The sequence below is a fragment of the Musca domestica genome, unplaced genomic scaffold (genome assembly GCF_030504385.1).
Source record: "Musca domestica strain aabys unplaced genomic scaffold, Musca_domestica.polishedcontigs.V.1.1 92, whole genome shotgun sequence".
NCBI classification, from domain to species: Eukaryota; Metazoa; Arthropoda; class Insecta; order Diptera; family Muscidae; genus Musca; species Musca domestica.
The window spans coordinates 2,011,809-2,030,879 of NW_026712441.1; the positions used below are offsets into that span (position 1 = coordinate 2,011,809).

At 32.9% G+C, this 19,071-nt stretch overlaps 1 protein-coding gene across 2 annotated transcripts in view; it reads right to left on the bottom strand.

Moving 5' to 3' along the window:
* The window catches only part of LOC101889153 (forkhead box protein O), a 113,562-nt gene that overhangs the window by 7,630 nt on the left and 86,861 nt on the right, over window positions 1–19,071 (bottom strand). For both annotated transcript variants that reach the window (XM_059131981.1, XM_059131980.1), the window contains exon 5: window positions 2,477–2,769. In XM_059131981.1, the coding sequence (XP_058987964.1) occupies window positions 2,477–2,769 (293 nt within the window). The remainder of the gene's footprint in view (window positions 1–2,476; window positions 2,770–19,071) is intronic.

Sequence of the window (19,071 nt, forward strand, 5' to 3'; positions counted from 1 at the left end):
AATATAAATATAATTCATCGATGGTCATCGAATTATATTTAGCGCATGATAGACCATAATTTTATGTGAAAACAAGTAAAAAAAATATTAACTTCAGCTGGGCCGAACTTTTAATACCCTCCACCTTAGGGTAAAGGAAACATTTTTATATAAAAGTATCTGAATTCAAGCGTGTTTCACTTTAATCTTCATATATCAGTAAGACCGTTTGGATAATGCAGTTAAACTTATCAAAAAACCATAAAGTGAGTCAAGCCGTTAAATGGGGTCATACGAGAACGGCAATTTTATACTTCTGGGATTTTTATATATCAAATTTTAATAAAATACCAAATTTAAAACAATTATGTAGGTAAATGTGACTAGGACAAAATACCGAATATCGGTGGGTATCGTTATATAAGCGCTATAAGAAATCTTGGAACTAAATATTCAACATTCTGCCACCGGGCTGGGACCCATTATGAGCTACAAATACCAATTTTTAGACAAATCCGTGGGAAAATGGGGCAAAAATCATTAAAATACCGAATATCGGAAGGTACCGTTATATGGGGGGCCATACCAAAAAATGCACCTATACATACAAAGTTTCGCCTCACAAGCTGGAACCCACTATACCCTACTAATGTCAATTTTTAGACAAATCCGTGGAAAAATATGGCAAAAATCATTAAAACACCGAATATCGGAAGGTACCGTTATATGGGGGCTATACCAAAACATGCACCTATACATACAAAGTTTCGCCACACAAGCTGGAACCCACTATACCCTGCTAATGTCAATTTTTAGACAAATCCGTTTAAAACTATGGCAAAAAAACATCAAAATGCCGAATATAGGCAGGTACCGTTATATTGGGGCTATACCAAAACGTGGACCTGTACATTCCCACACGGGCTAGAGCCCATTATGACCTACAAAGACTAATTTTTGACAAATCCGTGGAAAAATGTGGCAAAAATCATTAAAATACCGACTATCGGAAGATACCGCTATATGGGGACTATACCAAAAACGTGGACCGATATATCGCATTTTTAATACCAACCATCACAGACACAATGCAAATTTATGTGTTTGTTTTCTCTTTCGAGACGAGCTTAATGATCTGAAATTTGCAGTGAAAAGGAAAGCCAGATAGACACTATCACACACTCATCACTATGCGACGCGTTTCGCCGTTGGTTAAGCGGCTCATCAGGCATATTTGGTGTGGATGATGGCTTACAAGGGCCGTTCTCTGGAAAGTAGTATATATTTCGAACTTATTGCAAATTAGCATATGCGAATTATACACTAGAAACTCTCCAGGTTCGACTCAAGTTCTATTGGCAGATCTTTTTCACAGCAAAGATTTTGTTTTTGAAGTGATGGATTTTTTGTCCACAAATTGTTTTCCTAAATTTTGAAGCTCTACGTCAAATAATGTGGGCTGTATCGTGATTTCAACAGACAGACGGACTTCATTAAATCGACTTAGATTTTTATGCGGATTATGAATATATATACTTCATGGGGTCTACCACGAATATTTAGGGATGCTTCAAGGTGAAGGGTTTAAAAATACCAAAATTTCCGCAAATATTTTTAATTCCCGCAAAAAAGCAAATACACGAAAAGGTCACTTTTGACTGTTACATTGATGTTGATATCCAATATAAATATACGAGTATAACACAATAAATATTCCAAGAAGGGAATATTAGTTGGACCGTTTATAACTCATGAACGGCTGGATGGATTTTGACATTTCTCAACAATTCAGAATGGCGTTTTGGTATAAAGGATAAAATTAAGAAAAATCGCATAAAAAGATGCTAGTAAACGTATGAATATTTGTCTGTTATATTTTTAATTTTTGCCATATATATAGGGCAAATCCCATGAAGATTTGCATGACCTCACGGTTTTGGTCAAAAGCCAAGATAAAACTTTTGCAGGACAATGTAACATTATTTCAAGAATGAATAATAATAAATAAAATTAAATGTTCGATTTGAATATAAAACATTGTTTTAATGTGAAGTTTCTGTTTTTTTTTTTTTTTTTTTTAAAGAGCGAATAAGGCCCTGTACTACTGTTTTTATCGTGTTCTATGAAAGCGGAAATGGTATTATAACTCTCGATAGAATATTTATGAAATAAAATAAAAAAATTAAAGCAACTAAGCTGACTTGTGTTGCATTAATATAAAATAGCTAATATATATTTTATTGCTATAATAAACTTAGTTATTCGATAAATTAATGTGCAAAAATTTTCGAATCAGAAAATTAAAAAAGATCAGATTAATTTCGCTCAAAAATATAGAAATAACTTCAAGCATCTCTAAACTACTATTGCTATAAAGTAAATTGTAATTTTCGATTTAAAAAAAAAGAAACAAAATTCTAAAAATAACTACAAACTTTTATCTATTTTAAATAAATTTAATAAATATATTCTTTGTTTGTTTAAAGATAATAGTTACCTATGCAATGGACTCTCGGGAAAATGATCTAGACCTTCACTTATACTACTGCTCGGCGACGGAGTATTATCATTGATACCGGTCACACCAGCCTGCCGTAGAGCTTCGACACGTTTCTTGGCACGCCCCCGACGTTTTTCATAGCGCGACGTTTCCATGGAGGCGGCACGTCGGCGCACCGATTTGCCAGGTTTTGCATCCGGATTCAGCATCCACCACGAAGATTTGCCGGTACCTTCGTTTTGTACACGCATAAAACGATTATGTAAAGAGAGATTATGTCTAATTGAGTTCTGCAATTAAATAAAAGAGAGGATAATGTTTTAGTAAATTAAATCGATGAATACAAATTTAATTATTATTGAGATGCGAAGGACATAAGTTTAAAGCAATAAATTTATTTAATTTAAGCATTGGGTTCGCTTTGGTCAAAATTATGGAGAAAAATTGTCATAACACGTCCAAAAAATTAAATTTTTATTAATTCAAATAGGAATATTTAATTCAGAATAACGGAAGCATTCAGATATAAAATCGTGTATATTTATGAACACAACACAAAAAATAAATATGGAAAAATCCAGTAGATTATGAAAAGGAAGCTAAAAAAGAAGACAAGTGTATCGGTGTATTGAAGGTATACATCGAAAAGTAACCAAAATAGGAGGGACCCTTTTGGTCCTTTTTGTTCTATTTAATGATGTTAAAAGCTGCCTTTAAACGGGATCGTAGCAAGTTAAAATATTATACAGAATAATTAGTCATAAAATTCTACTATAGGTCCTAGAAGACGTCAAAAGTCTTAATCTTACATAAATGCCACGAATTCAAACAAAAGGTGGCGCAAAAGTAATCCTCCTATAACAAAATGCTATACATTTTACGATTGGTCCCTAATGTCTCAATTACACGAGAAACATCGGAATATCTATTTTTAGGCTGTAATTAAGACATTAGGGGCCAATCGTAAAATGTATAGCATTTTCTTATAGGAGGATTACTTTTGCGCCACCTTGTATATTAAAAACACATTTTAGGGTTTATGGCTTAGTTTTCGTTAGTTTGTGAAAAAAATCTCCAACAAAGCATCATTTTAGAAGGGTGACGTCAAAGAAAAAAGTGTTCTACATCAAGTTTCACTATAAGCTACAAAAAACTGTATATCAAAAATTATTTGCATCAATGTTTCCCAAAAAACCCAAAACATGTTATTAATTATACCCTACAACACTATGTGTTGGGGGTATTATAAGTTTGATTGGGCCAGAATTTATTTAACACCTCGAAATATTGGTTTCCCATATAGGAAAGTATACATGTATCTTCCTATCTCGCCGAGCTGAGTCGATCTAGCTATGTATGTCCGTCCGTCCGTCTGTCCATGTTAATTTGTAATCACGCTACAGGTCGCAATTATGGCCCGATCCTTACGAAATTTTGCACGAAGGTGGGGTTAGGGTCAGAATAGAAGCCTATTTCTTTTGGAGATGATGCCAAATTTTTAGGGGTTGAAATGGACCAAATACTGAAAAAATGTCGGATTTTGCAGTAGCTATACAGATCGCAATTATAGACCAATTGACGCGGAATTTCGCATGTAGCTAGAGTTTAGGGCGGGGAAGAAGCCTACCAATTTGGGTGGTCATCGGATAATATTTAGCGGGTATAATAGACCATATCTTTTGTGTTGAAAAAATTCAAAATTTTTCATTAAACCGCGAATATTTTAAATCCCGGCGAAATCACAAAGCCATGTCAAGGTTACTTCTGATCTTTACATTGATGTTAACATCCATCAATTCGGATATATAGCAATATGTGCGATATATATGTCTATCAAAGAAGATATGCTTGAAAGATCTCTTATATGTCGAGAACGGCTGAACTGATTTCGTCAGATGTCATTAATTCAAAAGGGGTTCTTGGCAGGAAAGAAAAAACGTCTAAAAAATTGCATAAAAATATCTCTCTAAATATGAAAATATTGATTTTGTAATATTTTCTCATATTTTTTCAATTTTGTCATATTTTCATTTTGAATTAAACACTTGGTACAGGTAACAAAACTAAGCAGTTAGGATATCAAAAGAATTTATTTCAAGTAGATCATTCCACCTATCAACATTTGGCTTTAGATCAGTTATAGCTTGCTATAGAGTGCATGATATTACTTAGAGAAGGATTATATTAAAAATATATATATATCGGAGCCCAGTTGCACAAAATGGAAACATACGTCCCGAAATGCACTCCATTTGGAGTGACATTAATCTTTATTTGCGCAATGAGCTTGAAATCTGATAAGAGCTATATCTGAACCGATTTTCACCAAATTTAATGTACTTGCTACTAGACTGAATTTTGTCGGATGTACCAAAATTAAATCAGGACTTTTTGACAGATATTGGACATTTGGTGCACAATTAACATGAAATCGGTTGGAGATATATATGGGAGCTATATCCAAATCTAATCCAATCTTGATAAAATATGATACACTTATTTCAGAGCTGTATTTGAAATCTGGCACCAAAGATCATTGTTGTGGAATGCATATTACGCTTGTGAGGGACTTGAAACCTCAAATCGGATGAAACATATGTATGGGAGCTATAGCTATATATGAACCGATTTTCTCCAGATTTAATTAACTTGCTTCTAGACTGAATTCGATGGGATGTACCGAAATACAGGTAATTTATTCTTATATTGGTGCACAATTAACCCGAAATTGGTTGAAGAGCTAAATCTAAATCGGTTCCGATTACCACCTTACCAATATGTGTTGTAGGGTACAAAAGTGACATAAATTTTTTGGTGATAAAAACCTTGATTATTTCAGAACAATTTAGTATTTTTTCCAATTCGCTGCAAATTTTCCCCCTGAATAGCGCTCCCTATTTTCCCCACTTTAAAAAATATCCACTAAAACAAATACTGCTAATGAAGAAGAACAAGAAGAAATATGCACGCATATATCTTCTAAGTAATTCAAATGTCATTTCATTGTCTGAAGGCAATAATATTTTATGACATTTCCTTAGACTTTTCGTTTTTTTTTTTTTTTTGTTTTTTTTTTTCATAATATAATTCGTTGAAGAAGATTCTGACATAAAAAAACACACAAAATGAAGATAGTTACGAAGAAACAACAGCAAGGCATACTAATTGGATGTTCTTGGCTTGTGGCGTAAGACGCAAAATCAGCAGCCAAGGCAACGGCATCATTGTTATCATCATCATGAACAATTGTTGCCACCGGTAGGATTCTTTCCATTTCCATATTCTCTGAACCTTCTCAGACACAAACCATCATCACTTAAACTGTCAATTCATATTTTATAACACGCAGTCATAAATACGACAAATGTAGCAAAAATCTATACCAGGTCCAACAATTGAACAGCCAAACGAACGTTCGATTGTCATCAGGCGTAATGGTGTCTGTAAAAAATGCCAGTGTGATGACGACAGGAAAACTACGTGGACTTGTATTGGATAGGGGTGGGGAAAGCCAAAAAGAAGTGTAACAGCCATAAAACTAAACGGGAATTTGTGTTGATAGCCTGAAAACCACCTTACATTAGCGTTTTTTCTCTTCTCCTACTTTGGCAGAGACAAAAAGAAGACATAACGACGTATTCCAGGCTGGCAGACATATAGACACATTGCTATGTGTGTGCGTGTGTGTGAAAAACCCGTTGAACAGTCAATTTTCCTCCTGTACCAGAAAAAAACTTTTCTTTTTTTCCAAATGTCGCTTGAATAGGACGACGTTTTTTTTTTCTTTTTTTGGTTGCTTCTTCCTTTACCACTATAACGCCTTATTGGCGCCATACATCAACGTGTGTTAGGCATCCCACTCCATCCACATGCAAGAACAGGATCACCCACAAAACTAAAGGATTCATGGTCGATAACGCGCACACACAACCAAACCTATATTGGTTGGAATGAGACTGAGAACAAATTTGTTCCATTGAACTGAGAAGCAGGACCCACAGCCGCAACAGCAAAAAAAAATCTTAACTTTACATTTCGTTACCCCGTTGAGGGGGTGTATGAATAAACGAACGAATGTCTGTCTGTCTGTCTCTAACAACAACTAAATACCCCGAACAAAACTTTTTCTTTTGGCGTCACTTTTGCGAGACATAGACATCACTTAGTACTTTTCGAACATTATCCTGAAAACCTTTACACATTACTTTTAAGGTTATTAAAGGATGTTAGCATAAGGATATTTATTTAAATCTTTGATGTTTTTTCGTTGGACTAAAATAATACGCAATGAAAGGGTTTAAATAGAAGGTAGGTAAACATGAGAAGTAGTTGGTAGTAATGTATATACGACATATATACATAGGTGTCTTACTTTGATATTCCGTTATGCATGGCTTTGTTAAAAATTGAATTACTTATCTTAATTTTTGGAATAGTTTCATATATATACGAGTATTTAATATATATTAAGTTAAGCATGTAAACCTTTTTAATGCTTGTGCAAAACGTGATGATACGAGTATTAATAGCTGAAGAGCTTCTAGAGGTCTTTTATGGACAGAATCCCCTTTAAAGTTCTAATATTAATCAAAGATACTCCAACGGGCTTCCAAGGATAAATGACCCTTAAAGTTTGTTAGTGAAGACATAGAAATATTCTATGGAGAAACCCCCCTTTAAAATTCCTAACTGAGAAGAAAGCTCAAGGTTTTTTATGATTAAAAGACCTATTAAAGGCCTTCAATGAAGAAACAACCGTCTTAAGATCTTTTGAAGGTCTTCTATGAATAGAAACAATGCTGACAACCGCTTTAATGGGCCGTTGATAGCCCAGAAGTGTTCTATGGCCAGAAGATTTGTTGAATTTTTCTATGAAGAGAAAGAGATTTCTTTTGTTATTAAATTCTTTAATGGGCAGAAGACCATACACAGGAAAAATATGGCAACATGGCTAGTTTGACAGCCGCATTTCTTCTGTATTAATAGTAAGCTAAAAAGGTAAGAAAGCATTTAATTCGGATGGACCGAAACATTTGTTAAAAAATATTTTTTAATAAAAACATTAAATTAGAAACAATTCCGATTTTTAACAAATCCGATAGAAAATTTTCTAAGTTTTCGTAAAAATGCCACCTATGTAGAGGTTAAGTTTTATGGAAAACGTAAGCCTATATTTGCAATGTTCGGACACCGAATGTAGAATTAATTTAAAATACAACTTTTGAACAGTTCCGTAAAAAAATGTGGTTGAAATCATAAAAATACCGAATATTGGGAGATAACGTTGTATAGGGCTATAGGAAAATTTAGACCTATATGGAGGTAAGCCACAGGAGGTCAAAATAAAATCCTAAAAAATGTGGCTAAAATTGTCAAAATACCGAATATCGGGAGGTACCGTTACATGGGTCCTATAGGAAAACGTAGACCTATAATTCAATGTTGTGCCAGCAGATGAAAAAGTCAATTCTTAAAAATACAGAATATTGGGATATACCGTTATATAGAGGGTATAGGATACCGTGGACCTATATGAATACTGTTTTGGCACCAGAGGTAGAACTCATTACAAATGTTTAATATTAAGTTGGGAAAAATTCGGTGACAAAATTTTACTAAAATCATTAAAATACTGAATATCGGGAGGTACCGTTATGTGGTACCTCAACGAAAACGTTGACCGATATGACTCATTTTCAACACCAAATACCAAAATGTATCGTGATTTCAACACGGACGGATATCGTTAAATCGACTTTGAATTGTATGCTGATTATGTATGTAAAAATACTTTATGGGGCCTACGACGAATTATTAGATGTGTTGCAAACAGAATGATAAATTTAATATACCTATGGAAAAGGGTAAAATATTGAAGTATTCCTATAAAACTTACAAGCTTTTAAGTGGACACTTCCGACTTCAAAGTCTAAAGTCGCTGATTCGAAAACTCTACTTTAGCGTTTTACCCTGAAAACTGTATAAGCGGAATAACCCCTTAATGTATGGCCGGTAGGTTGAAAATAACAGATCTTTCCTAATGAAGTTTTTTATTCTCATTACCCAGTAATGAGAAACGTCGTTGACAAATCAAAATCGCCTTGTAAAAATAATGAGTAAGCAGGTTGATATGTAAGTAGTTGCGATTGCCAAAAATTAATTACTATGCTTATTATTTGACAATGGAAGTTTTTGCTTGAACAACTACTATTTCGAACATATAATTTGCCTCTTTTGGTGGTTTGGTAAGTACTTAATTCCTACATCATCTCCATCTTAAAGTATGGTTTAAGTATGATGTTTTGTAAGTAGTTATTGTTGCCAAAGTGAAATCAATAAACAAAGTTTTCGTTACGCTACAGCCTATACCCTGTCAGCAAAACTTAAAAGGCACTAATGGGAACAGAGCTAACGGTCATCCTAGTGTTTGGAAGTCTATTTGGGGTCTCTGAATAGGAGCAGTTGGGATTTCAGGGCTAGTCTTTTCTCTCAGGACATGCACAATCATTTCTCTCATAGAAGAATTCCTTCCGCAAATAAAATTGGGAAAGAAAATCACAAATTAAGTCAAATGACAACTTTTAATTTTATATCAGCAACGGAGTGTGATGTCATAAAAAACCTAAAGAAAATACCGAAAATAACTACAAATAAGACTTGAGATAAAAGCAAACAGTAGTAGTACAAAACGCAACTGAGCACTCATTGCTGGAGTGATGCTGTTATCTGTTTGACAGTTGGCGTTGGCAACAGTGCGAGTTGGACATGTGGAACACATGTAATTATGTGATAATACCGTGACCATTATGGTTCGACAATCTCAATTTTTTTTCCGTTTCCAATACGTTCTGCGAACTCTTTATTACACATTATTCACTTATATACTGTGTGATTCATTGGCTCACAAAACCTCCACTGCCAATTGTCACCATGTCTTGTCATGCAATGTTCGAGTGTTGCATGTTCCAAGTGCGGATGAACGAATGAACACTTCCATTCATAAATGTTTAATATTTAGCGTATTTTATCACGCCTCGGCTTATAGTATTTTTTGCCTTTCCAGCACGGCAATACAATTAAATTAAATTTTTATTATTAATTCATGAAGTTAATAACCACAAGACCCCCCTGAATTAGGTTAAAAGTCAATTTTAAAATGGAAAGAAAAGTGATGTGGTTTCAGTGATATTAGAGTGGGTAAGAAAAATAGGGTACATTTGGTATATAAAGTTTTTGGGAATATGATTTAAATATCTACTAGAAAAAAATTGTTGGTATACCTAGCTAAAATTGTAATTTTTGTTAAGGGGTACGTAAAGTGCCGAAACATTCTGCCAATGGTATTGAAAAAATTACCAGAAACTTGGAAGCTGTATAAGATGAATAATCTATTATTATCAAGAGGTTAAAATGAGTTATATCAAAGAAAAAAATAATAAAATACTTGGAGTAGATTTAAGACTTCAAACAACCCTTTAGTTTCGCAGGAGTGATACAGTGTAGTGTGTGATTTTTTTCGATTACCAAAACAGTTTCAAATCTGTTGCAATAGATATATTTTGGGGACTAATACACTGCCTCATGTCTCTTATCTTAGTGTTCGTGTTGTATAAAATTTGGAGGTGGTGCAGAATTGTTCACCTAAATTATTCAAAATTTAAATGATGTGTGTATGAATCTTTACCAAAATTAAAAATACTTATCTAAAATAAGAATATTTTTTTTTTTAATCAGAAAATAAGATCAGACAAATTATAGAATATGTGTTCCATGTCATACGCAATATATTAACAATGGCATATGATGCAATTAAACACGACACTGTCGATATTTTAACAATAGTTTAAATTTATCTGTGAACAAAAACCACATATCGATGGACTTCCTATTCGATTATTTCGATAGTCGATTCAAAAAAATCTCTAACATTATTTAATTAATAAAATGTCCAAAAGTAACAGAAATTATTTTATTATTTTGAAGATTAAATATTGATTAAAAAATATTTCACAAACGGACATTTCTAGAGGCATTCCTTCAGAATTTGGAAAAAATTGCTAAAAAAAAAAGAAATAGCAGCTGGTTTCGGAGTTACCCCTTAATTTATAAATTAAAAAAAAATTGATTTTCCAGAGATTTATTTTCTCATTACCAGGTAATGGGTTTCTTTAGCATAGTTTTGAGTATAAAATATTTCACAGACCAACATTTCCCAGAGGGTACTCCTTTAGATTTTTTAAAGAATTGGCTAAAAAAGAATTAGCAGCTGGTTTCAGAGTTACTTCTTAATTTATAAATTTTGAAAAAAAAAAACATTTCGTACAGGTATGGTGTCTCATGACACCCCTATATCATATAGCATATCTAGTATACACTTGCCAAATAGTCACCAAGAGCCGCTAAACAAGTTCAAAAACAGTATCTTATTTTTAAACCGATAGATTTGTAACACCTCAAAATATACATTTTACACTCCACAAAGTTAAATTCTATGTCGATTTAGCGATGTCCGTCCGTCTGTGGAAATCACTCTAGCTTTCAAACGAAGTAGGTTGATAAAATTTTACTCAAATGTATATTATGTCTGCAGGAATTTTAGTATTGAAAATGGGTCATGTAGATCCACGTTGTGGTATAGCTAACATATAACGGTACCTCCCGATATTTGGTACTTTAACGATTTTAGCGACATTATTAACCGGAATTGTTTCAAATTCGGTATTTGAAGTTCATAATGGATACTACAGCCTATGACAGAAGATTGTCTGTGCAGGTCCACGTCTTCTTATAGCCTTCATATAACGGTACCTCCCCATATTCGGTATTTTGATGATTTGAGCGACATAATTCACCGGAATTGTTTCAAATTTTGTATTTGAAGTTCGTAATGGATACTACAGCCAATGAAAGAAAATTGTCTGAGCAGGTCCATGTCATCGTATGGCCCCCATATAACGGTACCTTCCGATATTTGGTATTTTGATGATTTTAGCGACATTATTCGCCGGAATTGCTTCAAATTTGGTATTTGAAATTCGCAATGGATGGATAATGATAGCAATCATATAATAGTAACTCCCTATATTCGATATTTGGATGATTTTGATGATACAGGTCCACGTCGTCGTATAGACCGACCGGTCCACGTCGTCGTATATAACGGCTACATTCGTTATTTTTCGGCCCGGCTGAACTTACAGCTTTTTTACATGCTTTAATTTTTTTACCGCGGCTGCTTATTACTTGGTAATGCGAAAATAAGTTATTTTCCTTAAAAATTATATAGGAATTACTCATTATTTTTCATTATACTGATAATACATGAGGTATGTAGTTGTCATTATATACCATTCTACTGTTAAAGCAGTATGTTAAAAATAAAGGGTTATTTAAAAAAAATTAAAACAAACCCATTATTTGGTAATGCGGGTTTTTGCTGGAAAGTGGCACAGGTAATTACCAAATTTTTCCAAATATAATTATAAAGAAAATCTCGATACTTTTTAAAGTAAAATTAGCCTTCATCTCTACATTCGTATTACAAGTAATGACAAGAGCACGCCTAATAAGTAAGTAATGGTCTAAACAAAACCAGTAAAGAAAGTCTAAAAGTCGGGCGGGGCCGACTTTATGATACCCTACATCACTTTGCTAATTTAGTAGAGCTCCACATAACAATAAAAGTTTTTATGGGAGAATTCAATCATACACGCTATGATTATAATTATAACTTAAAGTTCAAAGGACTAAATATGCCGAAGCATTTGTATCTCTTAAATTCGGAATTGTATTGCCCATTTGGTGCACAATTAATTTGAAATCGGATAAAGATATATATGGGAGCTATATCAAAATCTGAACCGATCTCGATAAAATTTGACAAAGATATTTCTGAGCTGTATTTGATATATTTCCCTGAATATCGTTGTTACGGAGTGCATATTACGGTTGTGGGAGCTATAGCTATATCTGAACCGATCTTCACCAAATTTTACATACTAACTTCTAGACTCAATTCGGTCGTAAGTGCCAAATTCCATCCCATTTGGAAAAATATTAGACGTTTGGTGCTCAATAAAAGGTAAATCGGACGAAGTTATATATGGGAGCTATATCCAAATCTGAACCGATCTCAATAAAATTCAGCAAATGAATTTCTGAGCTGCATTTAATATATTTCCCCAAATATTGTTGTTACAGAGTGCATATTACGGCGGCGGTGGACAAAAATAACAAATCGGATGAACAATATATATGGGAGCTATAGCTATATCTGAACCGATTTCGATCAAATTTGGCATACATATTTTCAGACCTAATTTGGGTGTATATGCAAAATCCCATACAATTCGGGCTGATATTACACGTTTGGTGCACAATAAAAGGCAAATCGGACGAAGATATATATGGGAGCTATATCTAAATTTTGACCGATTATTTCCAATTTCAATAGGGTTCGTCCTTGAGCCAAACAAATGATCTGTGCAAAATTTCATCTGGATCGGGCAATAAATGCGACCTGTACTTTGTTTACAAAAATACATGGACAGACGGACAGACGGACGGACGGACATGCATAAATCGACTCAGAATGTGATTCTATGCAGATCATCAAAAGGATCAACAAATGCACACCTTGTGGTGTAGGGTATAAAAATTACAAGGACATAGCTTTTACATTACCAGTAAGACATTACCATACAACTCAAATTAGATAGTAGTAGTCAAATTAGTATTTACTTTTTCTGCGTAAAAATATTTACTCAATCAAAAGAAGACTTTAAAATTTAACTGATTTGAGTTTCACCCACCCTATTATATTGCATATTAATTCCTGTGACACTATATATATAAATATATATGTATATATATATATATGCATATGTATTTATGAATTTCTGTGTCTTGAATGGAATATGAGAATTAATGAGTTAATATTAATATCAGGCGTTTATTTTGGAACAGATTTTTTTTTGCTCTCGGTACTTTGTCATATAAAAGCATATGTATGTATGCACGTATATATTTTATCGATCTGATTGACAGGCCAGTGACTTGCCTTGACACATTGATTAAATGTCGGGGCGAAATTTTTGTATGTCAAAACATAGGCACTAAGACAGTGTATTTATATTCAGGGCAAGTTGATCACAACTTTGTTTTGGGAAATGTGCGTAGTTTCTTCATTCAAATGTATTTAAAGAAAAAATTGAGTCAACAAAATGGGGTTCACATATCATAGAATCGAAAAGGAAATCAGTCACACAAAGTTGTAATGGGTAAGGAAATTTAGTTGATATTTACATTTTGCATCAAAGACAAGCTTGTCTATGAGTAAGTGATGCAAGGTATAAAATAAGAATTTTTTTCAACGTCACATCTACCTCTTTCTTTAAAAATCTTAATCTCATTAATGAACTGATTTCAAATAAAATGATATTAAAATGCGTGTTAGAAAAAATGGAAGACCCTCAGATTTTCGTAGCATAATTTTAGATTAAACTTCAACATTTCTATCTATATTTAAAAGAATATAATCTGAAGCACGTGCCCTGATAACGATTATCTTGCAGCAGGTTCATAAAAAATTGAATAATTCTAACGATTTATTTTTGGCAAACCCCATTTGCAAAAAGTATGAGAGCCTTCGGAACCAATTTAGATTACAAATTTGGTGGAAATATATTTAGCAATTAGAGGAAAGGTAGCTGACCATTTTATGACTTTCCAATGTTATTTATTTATACCCAGTTAGAAAAAACATATACAAACAATGGCCTTCTATTTATATAAATGTACTTATTTTGTCATCAGTTACTACTTATAAAACAGCATATTAACCTATCATTTAAACAAACAGATGTCATAGCAAGTAAATACTAATCCAACTACCACAAAGACCTATAGAAGAATTAAATGACAAATCATTTTGTAGAATATTTTTCGAATAGTTTTTAAAAAAAATATCAAGAAGGTCCTTTTTTACTCATGCAAGGATTAAAATTGTCAACTAAAATAATCGTCGTAAAATTAAAAAAAAAGTAATTATATATATGTTCCAAGTTATTTATTGACAAACTTTCTCCAAAGCGGCATTTCACCACCAATAACGCTGTTCCCAAACAAAATATTTGAAAATCACACACGTTTTTTCCATTTTTATTTGTCAAATAACCATCATCGAAGAAGAAAAACACACAAAAAAACATATGCATAATTATCAAAATTTTTGTCTGATGATAAAGTATAACAACACTAACAGCAATAATATACCAACACATATTGTCAATTATGTACATACATACTCTAACGTTGGTATATTTGTGTGAAGATTCTCCTATGACAATATTAAAAGAGTATGTCGCCCATTTATCAGAGACATGCAAACAGATTGGCAGACGAACAATAGGTAAAAATTCCCAAAAAAAAAAAAAAAAAAACAAAATTAATATGAGACAAGTAAAAAAGCAGTAAGTTCGACCGGGCCGAACTTTGAATACCATCCACCATTTGAAACTAATTAGAAAATTTTCAAAAAAATAAATTCCATCAAAAATTCATTTAAAATCTTTAAAATACCTAATATCGGAAGGTGGCGATATATGGGGGATATACGATATTGTGGATCTATATAGACAAATCTATATCAGGGGGTAAAGTACTCACATAGAACTCCTTGTGTAGAATTTCAGACAATTCCGTTGAAAAATGTGGCTAAAATCATCAAAATACAGAATATCGAGGGGTACCGTAATATTGGGGCTATACGATACCGTGGACCTATATCGATTATTATCTTCCAGGGGATAAAGTACTCGCAAGGAACTTCTTGTGTGGAATTTTAGAAAATTCCGTTGAAAAATTAATTTCATTATGATTTATAAAATTTCACAGGCAATCTGGGTGAGGAAAATTCCATGCGGATTTAATAGTTCTTGATTTGTAGATCAAAACCCTGAAAGAGTCTTGGGTTCTCTGGCAAAACTTATTTAAAGGCTTTCATTTATCCCATACCATACACAAAGGTATAGAAATCTTTGTATAAAGTCTTGAATCATTGGTACAAAGTATGAATTGTATCGGTGCACTATTTGATATGACACATATCCAGATTTCAGATATTTTTTATTACCTCTTAGCCTGTTTATATATCCTCCATCATACTATGGAAGGTATATTAAATATTGTCAGACCCAACAAAGAATATTTTTTCTTGATCAGAGTAAAGCTCTGTCTGTATGTCTGGCTGTCCGTCTGTCTGTTGGATTCGCGCTATCTTTTAAACGAATTCAGATAGAAGGCTAAAATTTTGCACACAAGTGTATTTTGTCAGTAGGCAGGTTAAGTTCCTCTCAATATTCGGTATTTTCATGATTTTAACGACATTATAGACCGAAATCGATTAAAATTTCGTATTTGAAGATCTTAATGAAAACTACAAAACTATGCAACTTTTGTTCCAAGCCATTAAAATATAGACATGCGCAACTTAAAAAAAAATCGGTGAATAATATAGACAAAAAATTATTAAAATACCGAATATCTGGAGGTACCGGTATATGGGGGCTATACGAAGACTTTAACATGCACAGACAATTTTCTGTCATAGGCTGCACTATATATTACGAACTTCAAATACCAAATTTGAAACATTTCAGGTGAATAATGTCGCTTAAATTACCAAAATACTTAAAAGGGAGGAACCATTATATGGGGCCTATGCCAAAACGTGGACCCACATGACCCATTTTCAATACAGAAAGTCCTGCAGACATAATACAAATTTGAGTATATTTGGTATTTTGATGATTTTAGCGACAAACATAGACGGGAATTATTTCAAATTTCATATTTGACTTTCGTAATGGGTACTACAGCCTATGACAAAAAATACGTCTGCAGGTCCTCGTCTTATATATGTCTCGTTTGTATATATGTATTTCGGAGGTCTTGATCATGTTTTCCAATCGATTTGTCTCAAAATTTGTACTTTGGTTCCGTATGGGATAGAAAATGTTCCGACAAAAGATATTTAACATAAGTATATATTTTGAAAATACCCTCACACAACGGTACATTCCTCGTGTTCAGTGTGTTGGAGTATGGTCTAATAGAAGTTGTTGGTATTATGTCGGAAGAGCGAATTTTAAACGGGTTTTTAATTTTCCGACCAATAGATTCATTTATTAAGTATCCTGTTATTCAAAGTTTTCTAATCCCAATAAAATACAAATTTGGAAATGTTGACAGAGTTTTGTGCTTCAAGCCGAGAAATTTGCATTTTCAAAGGAAACTATTTGGCTCAAAAAGGAAAAGAAGATAGTACAAATATGAATTCTATATTATAAAGGAGTGGGTCGGAATGTTTGCCAGAAATATATCAATTGCCTTCGCCCCTCATATGTCAGAGGTGTTCGAGGCGTTTATCGAACAACAGAGATTTTTGATTTTTTTTTTTTTTTGATTTTTGCGCCACATTGAAAAAAGTTAAAAGTGAGTTTTATGTGAAAAAGGGGAGGTAGATGAAGGGAGATAAATGAGGTAAAAGCAAATTTTTGTTCGACCCTTTCCTCTAAAAGTCTATTTTTCATTCCGACAAACTTCATCCGTCTATTTTCAGACTATGCAGATAAGCTATAAGAAATTCTGTATAAACTATGTCAGTAGCCTTGGAAATGTATTCTATTCCCAATTCTCCGATAAGATAATTAAGCACTTTGGTAAAACAACATTCTCTAAATGCTGCAATTGACATTTCCAAAAAATAGCATAAAACCGGTTGCATTTCAAGACTAAATATAACTCTGGAAGCCAATTTTAGCTCTATCCCAAAACGAAGCAACTTTGAATTTTAATTTTGTTGCTATAGATTACGCTAAAGGCGTTAAAACAATTAAGATTATATATCAAAAAAAGTGTGTGTTTGTGTATATGTAGATGATGGATAACCTAATTGGTGTTGCAATAATTTATAATTTAAGCAAATGACTTAATGTTTGTTTGCTGTGTGTGTGTTGGTATGTTTTTTCTAATATCTATATATATAAATGTAAGTTGTGTTAGTTACTACGCTTATAACTTAAGAACCGCTGGACTGATTTTAATGATCCACACAAATTCGGAGTTGTCTCCTCTCCGAAAAGGATAATATCCAAAAAAAATCGCGTAAAAATGTGATATATTAACATTTTTATTTTGACTTTTCAAATGTACAATAGTAATGTTTTATTTTGCATGATTTTTTTTCTATTTTGACTGGCTTTTTTCTAATGTACATTTGTAGTGTTTTTTATATTTTATTTTTGAATTCGAATATTAAAACCAGTTTATTTAATTGACTTGATTTCTTGAGAACTGAAATTGATGGCGGGTTACATGGAAGTGTAATACCGAATTATATGGTGGCGAAACGGAATAGATGATATCGAAATAATTTAACGCGGACACACCAAAAGAAAGATAATTATTAATTAAAAGATAATTACTTTTTCAAATTCGCTAAAAAATCACGAAAAAGAGATCTCATTGCAAAAATTCTCAAATCGGGAAAAAATCGAAAAGATTATCAGTGGAATCGAATTTTAAAATAATAGTAAGGGTCTTTAAACATTTGCTGTAATAAATCAGCGAACAAGTTGAGGATTTTTTCAATTTGTTATTCTTCCTTTGTCATTTTTTTTTAATTTGTATTTGCGAACACATTTAAACAACCAAAAATGACAGAAAAAGCCTAATGGAGCTCATTTCAAAGCGTGGACCTACTTCTTTCATGTGACAATAATCCGTCCAATGAGAGCTCAAAATGCAAAATTCTTTGGAAGTACAATCAGTAAAATACCAAATTTAAAGGGTGCAAAATAATAGAGCGAATGGGACTTTTAGTAAGAAAAGGATTTCTATCCTTCCAGGAATTCTTCCCAAACATTCAAGATACCTTAAATCACTTTTGCAGGTCATGATATCGATTTAAGCTATTTTTGGGGTCTTGGCCACTTTTTTCATATTTTGGCCCTTATTTGGCATCTTTGTCTCTAAGGGGTTAGGGAACCATCATACAGATAATTGCCACATAGGAATTTATTTAAGTAAAGTCCCCACATTGGAGTATTTTCCTAAGTCCACTTTCACATATAATGTGTGGTCAGAAAAGAAAATTTTGTATTCTATTGAATTTGTAACTCTCAAGAGAATATTGGTTGGAAAGGTAGATTTGGGAAATACATCTATATGATAATATGGTGGATAAAACTATTTTTACTCATTTAAATCACGCGGAATGTTTTTCAGTTTGACATGCTATGTTGTTCTGTTAAATTTTTGATTTGGTCTCTATTTGTCATATAGGATTATAAGGGCTAGAAGAATGTTTTCAATGTAGGTCGATGTCTCGGAGTAGTGCCCATATAAAAGTATCTCCTGATTTTACCATATTTCAAAGGATTTGGCTAAAAATGTGTATTTGGGGGGTGAAAACTTACACAAAAATATGAACATATCTACAAATTTTAGAATTTTTTCCATATAATAGTACCCCCCTTAGGGGGACTTATAAGAACGCTAATGGACAATCTGAGGTGCTAATGGCTTAAAAA